Source organism: Palaemon carinicauda, chromosome 40, assembly GCF_036898095.1.
Source record: "Palaemon carinicauda isolate YSFRI2023 chromosome 40, ASM3689809v2, whole genome shotgun sequence".
NCBI classification, from domain to species: Eukaryota; Metazoa; Arthropoda; class Malacostraca; order Decapoda; family Palaemonidae; genus Palaemon; species Palaemon carinicauda.
The window spans coordinates 6171139-6178638 of record NC_090764.1 but is presented as its reverse complement, the minus strand read 5'-3'; the positions used below and the strand labels follow the sequence as shown (position 1 = coordinate 6178638).

Sequence of the window (7500 nt, the reverse complement as noted above, 5' to 3'; positions counted from 1 at the left end):
TATACAAGATCTTATAAGCAAATGAATGAATGGGAAATTTTAGCTCGTGTAAAGGAAGGAAAACAGGGAAAAAGATAGGGCTTTAATTTAGGGAGAGAGAGAGAGAGAGAGAGAGAGAGAGAGAGAGAGAGAGAGAGAGAGAGAGAGAGAGAGAGAGAGAGAGAGAGCTACCACCATGCATTGACAAAGGGATTGGACAGGGACTGGAATTGAAACATCATGGACGGACAAGTTCTCCTCCGATTAGGAATACAATTGGTGGCATCGATTCTCATAGGTAAGTCTAGTTTATATTATTTTTTTTTTAATTTCTATATGTTATATATCATTGATAATATTGATTGACAATAGATTGTCCAAAAAAATATGAGATCAAAAAATTCCAGGTGAAGGAAATGTAAAAAGAAGAATGGTTTTTTTTTTTTTCAATAACAGAAATAAATTAATATATTATAAATTATAAATTATTAATTTTTCTCTGTATATATAAAGTACCATCTGTTTTTTTACATCATTTGCTTGCGAAAGAGAAATGCATTTATTATGGAACTTATGTTACTGTTTCTGTATGTACGTTTTACATTCGATCAAATTACCATTACCTCTTATATTAATAACTGTTTATTATAAGGTAATACCAGACCAAATATTTCTTATATATCGACAAAAAAAATTCAACTATTTAAAGATTTTATGTACAGTTAGACATAGGAATTCTTGTCACATCAATCTTAGAAAATGCACCCTTTCACACCCTTACTAATGATTCAACTCATTATGTCACCCAACTCATCTTTTGGACAGTAGTTCAAGACCCGCTTAAGTTCTATAGTTTCTTGTAATGTCTGCAACCTTACCATCCTTGTGAGCTATGGATAAAGGGTTTGGGGGAGCCTATAGATCTACCTGTTGAGTCATGAGAATTCATTGTCTAGCCCTCTCTGGTCCTAGCTTTATGAGGAGGGGGCTTTGTGCCTAATCATATGTATATATGGTCAGTCTCTAGGGAATTGTCACTGACTATTCCCTCTGTCTTTCATAAACGACATTTAAACCTTTAAACAAGACCTGCACTGTTCCTATTTACTCCTGGAACACATGATCAGATCACCCAGTACGTACAAAAGAATTAATTTTCTAGATGATCTGCTGTTCATCCCTTCGGAGCTTTGACTGATAGTCTAAGAAACCCCTCCCGAAAATAAAGTGTGTGCGTGCATGTTATTATTATCATTATTAATTGCTAAGCTACAACCCTAGTTGGAAAAGCAAAATGCTAAAAGCCCAGGGGCCCCAACAGGGAAAATAGCCCAGTAAGGAAAGGAAAGAAGGAAAAATTAAATATTTTAAAAACCGAAACAACATTAAATTAAATATTTCCTCTATAAACTATAAATACTTCAACAAAACAAGAGGAAGAGAAATTAGATAGAATAGTGTGCAAAAGTGTACCCTCAAGCAAGAGAACTCTAACCCAAGACAGTGGAAGACCATGGTACAGAGGCTATGGCACTACCCAAGACTAGAGAACAATGGTTTGATTTTGGAGTGTGTGTGTGTGTGTGTGTGTGTGTTTGTTCATCCCCTCCAGAAGCTCTAAAATCCAATTTAAATATATTTACCTAAAAAGTTAAAAAAAAAAAAAAATAGCTTGGCCACCGTAGTCTAATTTGCAAACAGATTTACATAAAAAAGGAGAAACTTTCACATGTATCACACGTGGATGACGCGTACTAAATACGACAAATTTTTATTTAACCGTTCTGGAGCAGCAAATCTGTTTAGGTTTTCAACAAAATCTAATAAAGCTGACATGTCAAGTGAATTACGGCAGGAAATATTTGTTTTTTTAAATATGACTTTCATGTATTATATTAAAGATTTTTATCAAATTTAAAACAAACAAAATGTTTGTCTCGATCAGCCACGGCATCTTTGAAAATCGTAATAATAGTATTACTGATAACAATTATCAATATTGATTATGATAATTATCATCAGAATTAATAATGATAATTATTACCCAAACAATAAGAAACGGGTTTTTCAAGGCTATGATAAAAGGAACAGCTACTTTTTAATGATCGCCATGAATTAGTCACAAAAAAAAGTTATATCTCATAATATTCTTAACGTTTTATATTATAAAAAAAAGGTTGTAAAAAAATAATTAACTCATATGAAATAATATTTTTCACTTTTTAATAATCGTCATAAATTACTGTCACAAAAACAAATATATAAATATATATATATATATATATATATATATATATATATATATATATATATATATATATATATATATATATATATATATATAAACATAAATATATATCTCATAATATTCTTAACGTTTTATATTAGAAAAAAGGTTGTAAAAAAAATAATTAACTCATATGAAATACTATTTTTTCTCGATTTCAAACATTCACTTCTAATCTTTTGTCTTTGGAAAAATATTCGCCATTAAATACGCCCCCTCCCCCCCCCCGGATGAAATCAGCGAGCGCTTTAAATAAATAACATGCAAATTGTGAATCATTTTTTTTTTTTTTAAACCCAGTGGGATGTTTTATGAGGAGCTGAAAATACCTGCACAACATAATGGGAATTTTCATTCAATAAATCTAATTAGTGACATTAATGAAATTCTTGTTTGACGATTTCAAAATGATTTTCTATCAAAACACCAACACCATTAGCTTCGAAATAATGAAAAATGCAGTTTGATTATGGTAATGGCCAGGCATATCACTCCCTCTGGGGGTGGGGGTAGTTGGGGGTGGGTGGGGGGGGGGGGGTGCTGTAGATTCGGCTAGGGCAGTACCAGCCAACAACATATTGCCCATCTAATTAGTTTTCTATTATGCATAAGGCACTTAGGGTAATGAATAATTATTGTCTGGGATATCCTGTGCGCTGGAGCAAGAGTTAAATGTAAATGCGACTTTTTTTTTATCTCCCAGATTAAAATTCTGTGCGTATAAAATAGTTTAACTTAAAATCCTGTGCGGAAAAAGCATTTTAACTTGAAATCCTGTGCGTATAAAATACTTTAACTTAAAATCCTGTGCTAATAAAATACTTTAACTTGAAATCCTGTGCGTGTAAAATACTTAAACTTAAAATCATGTGCTAGTAAAATACTTTAACTTAAAATCCTGTGCGTATAAAATACTTTAACTTAAAATAATGTGCGCATAAAGTACTTTAACTTTAAATCCTGTGAGTATAAAATACTTTAACTTAAAATCCTGTGCGTATAAAATACTTTAACTTAAAATTCTGTGCATATAAAAAATACTTTATCTTAAAATCCTGTGCGTATGAAATACTTTAAGTTAGAATCCTGTGCGCATAAAAATACTTTAACTTAAAATTCTGTGCGTCCTGTGCTTATAAGATACTTTAACTTGGAATAGTGTGCGTATAAAATACTTTAACTTAAAATCTTGTGCGCATAGAATACTTCAACTTTAAACCCTGTGCGTATAGAATACTTTAACTTAAAATCCTGTGCATATAAAATACTTTAACTTAAAATCCTGTGCATATAAAATACTTTAATTTAAAATCCTGTGCGTATAAAATACTTCAACTTGAAATCCTGTGCATGTAAACACTTTAACTTACAATCTTGTGCATATAAAGTACTTTATCTTTAAATCCTGTGCGTATAAAATACTTTAACTTAAAATCCTGTGCTACGATGGTGAAGATGGGTTGATTTCAATTCTAAGTACAAAACACCTGAATTCGACAGGTATAAGTACAGTAGAATTGTCATTGACTTTTATCTTTCTTCGTGGCCAAGTGGTTTAGTCACTGTCTATACAAGCTTGCCGACCAGGGTTCGATTCCCGGCTGGACACAATCTCTTGTCTTTGTGTGATTTCGCCTGGGGCTCTGATCCCGAGGTCGTTAAGAGAATCCAGACATTAATGTATCAAAAATATATATGGCTTATTTGAATATGAAAAACACGTCTAAATGTGCAAAAATTTATCATTAATCGAATGCCAAGTAACAAACTACCAATTAGCTACGATGGTGAAGATGGGTTGATTTCAATTCTAAGTACAAAACACCTGAATTCGACAGGTATAAGTACAGTAGAATTGTCATTGACTTTTATCTTTCTTCGTGGCCAAGTGGTTTAGTCACTGTCTATACAAGCTTGCCGACCAGGGTTCGATTCCCGGCCGGACACAATCTCTTGTCTTTGTGTGATTTCGCCTGGGGCTCTGATCCCGAGGTCGTTAAGAGAATCCAGACATTAACGTATCAAAAATATATATGGCTTATTTGAATATATATATATATATATATATATATATATATATATATATATATATATATATATATATATATAGTTGAATCATCAGAAATACGTGATGTCCAGATGCTAAAGAGTATATTTTCAAGAAAACTTTCTTAAGCTGATAATGATTCATAAATTGATATCATATTTCCTAGTAGTATTTTGGACCTATAGTGTAATATATATATATATATATATATATATATATATATATATATATATATATATATATATATATATATATATACATATATATATATATACATATATACATATATATATACATATATATATTATATATACATATATATATATATTATATACCTATATATATTATATATACATACACACACACACACATATATATATATATAGATATAGATATATATATATATATATATATATATATATATATATATATACTGTATATATATATATATATATATATATATATATATATATATATATATATATATATATATATATATATATTCAAAATCATATATGCAAGCATCTAAGAAACAATGAATAAATTCATAATTACAAAGTTATTAAGAAGCAATAATGTTATCATTTACTTTCAAAGTAGAAATCAATAAACCAAGATTAACCAGCAATCAAGAAAAATGGTAAACAAACCAACACAAATAATCAAACAAAGATCATAAATCCCTCCTTATTAAAGGACAAACAAACATTCCCTGGCATCCAACCTCCTGGAAAACTTTTATCCACTCGGCAAGATAAGGACTGATTGGGAGTCGAAGTTCCTCCGGATTAGCCTCTTATCCTGACAGAGTTTAGGCACGTTTTGGCCACTTGATTCCACGATAAGAAAAAGGCACTCCTCGGGCCTCCAGGCAGCGTTGCCAGTTTGGCATTTTATCTGGCCAAAAAAACCCTCAAATTTGGCCTTCTTTTTTAAATTGGTTGATCTTTAGTAATATGAAAAAAGGCTGGCCTTAAATACTATATATTTGGCCTTTTTCTACTGATGGGTTGGCCTTTTAAAGCTTCTGTTGATTAGAAGTTGGCCTTTTCTTATTTAGAAAACCTGGCAACCCTGCGCCAGGCCACGGGAATCTCACGGTGATAATGATATATTGCTGGGTAATACAAAGTATTGTGCTTGAATGAATGAATGTTTGAAGTTCTCCGGCATCCTGGCATCGAAGGTCATTGACGCCGATATCGTTTACTATAAATAAAGATTAGAAGAATATTCAATTGAAACCAGAGAAGTAATTATGTTATAGAAGTTAAATAACATTAAGAAGAACTGCTATATAAATAGGGTTCATATACAAAACTATTGGTTGTGGATATATTGTTATATATTGTTTTTCTTTATCGAATCTCTCGGTGATAATGATATGTTGCTTGGTATACTACCCACTGTGTATACTTTGTGCTTCAACAGATATATTGCTGGGAATACAACCCATAGTGTGTACTTTAAGCTTCAACTGATATATTGCTGAATAAACAACCCTTAGTGTTTACTTTAAGCTTCAAATGATATATTACTGGGTATGTAACCCATAATGTATACCTTGTGCTTCAACTGATATATTGCTGGGTACAAAACACATTGTGCTTGAACTGCAATGGAATTAGAACAAGCTTTGTATTTCAAAACTATTTTAATGAAGAAATTAAACATATTTCTTAAGTTGTTTGACATTCAAGAGAATATTAATTTCCCTACCAATCCATGCACCGGATACAGAAAACCCTATCTAGTTACGTTTTCATCGTAATTAGATGAGATAATGTATACGGAAAGCGTGTCTATGTATATACCTTCCTTTTCTGAACATATACAGTATTTATTCAATTGCAAGAAAAAAGGTTTGCAATTAGTGTATTTGAGTAGTGAAGGTTTGAAATGTCTTGAGAGGTCACGCCAGTGGTACATATTATTAAACGAATTTGTAATCTTCCTAATCAGGTTGTTGAATCGGTAGAACTTCAAAAGTTCAAACTTGCAGTAAATGTTTTTATGTTGAATGGTCTGACATAAGTCATTTTAAAGTTTATATATAAAAACTATCCGTTTTGATGATATTAATGTTTTTTAAATATTTTATTTTATTTGTTCATTATTTCTCATATCGATTATCTATTTCCTTATTTCCTTTCCTCACTGAGCTATTTGCCCTGTGGGAGCCCTTGGGCTTAAAGCATCTTGCTTTTCCAACTAGGGTTGTAACTTAGCTAGTAATAATAATGGCAATCATAAATCTTCACTTATAAAATCTCGCTTAATAAACGTTAATCAAATAACACCTACTTAACCCAAGTTAAATACATATGAATTACATACAAAACGCGCATATATTATAATAAATTCCCATTCCTTTGGGATAGCATTTCGTAAATCACGGGCCAACTATCATTTCCATTCCGGGCGAGGCTAAACCAGTAATACTGGATTATATAAATCACTTCAGAGAGAAGTTAGAAATTGCCCGTTTTGTATAATGTACATTGCTCTTCTGGATACCTAACAAAACCATCTGTTTACGAATATCAACCAATTTATATATTAGAAGGGAAACCTTAACGTGGTGAAATGGTTTGTGTATTGTTAAGCTGTAAAGCTGTACTAGCTAGAGTTCTCTTGCTTGAGGGTACACTCGGGCATACTATTCTATCTTATTTCTCTTTCTCTTGTTTTATTACAGTTTTTATAGTTTATTGGGGAAATATTTATTCAAATGTTGTTACTGTTCTTAAAATATTCGATTTTTCCTTGCTTCCTTTCCTCACTGTGCTATTTACCCTGTTGGAGCCCCCGCGCTTATAGCATCCTGCTTTTCCAACTAGGGTTGTAGCTTAGCAAGTAATAATAATAATAATAATAATAATAATAATAATAATAACATGAATGAGGACAAGATTGAGGCCTTTGTCCTGCAGTGGACTAGAAACGGCTGCGTTTGTTGTTGGTGTTAGTACAGTAATACATCACTTCGCTATTGTTTTATAAATCATCATTAATTTTGTCCATTTGTTACCGTTTTCCGTGGCTGTTTTGCGCTATCGCAGGTCAAGAATTTCGTAAAAATAAAAAAATTAACCCATACACACACACTCACAATAGGGCATAGAATCTTATTCGCGTATTTGGAGATTTCCAAAAGGGAACCAAAGGCAAAATCCTCCTATAAAAC

General features: G+C 31.5%; 1 protein-coding gene across 1 annotated transcript in view; it reads left to right on the top strand.

The window, feature by feature from the left end:
• Positions 1 to 7500, top strand: part of LOC137631962 (uncharacterized) — a 73993-nt gene that overhangs the window by 24 nt on the left and 66469 nt on the right. The window contains exon 1 of the mRNA XM_068363950.1: positions 1 to 277. This exon is cut by the window's left edge and continues 24 nt beyond it. Within this exon, the coding sequence (XP_068220051.1) occupies positions 220 to 277 (58 nt within the window). The 5' untranslated portion in view covers positions 1 to 219. The remainder of the gene's footprint in view (positions 278 to 7500) is intronic.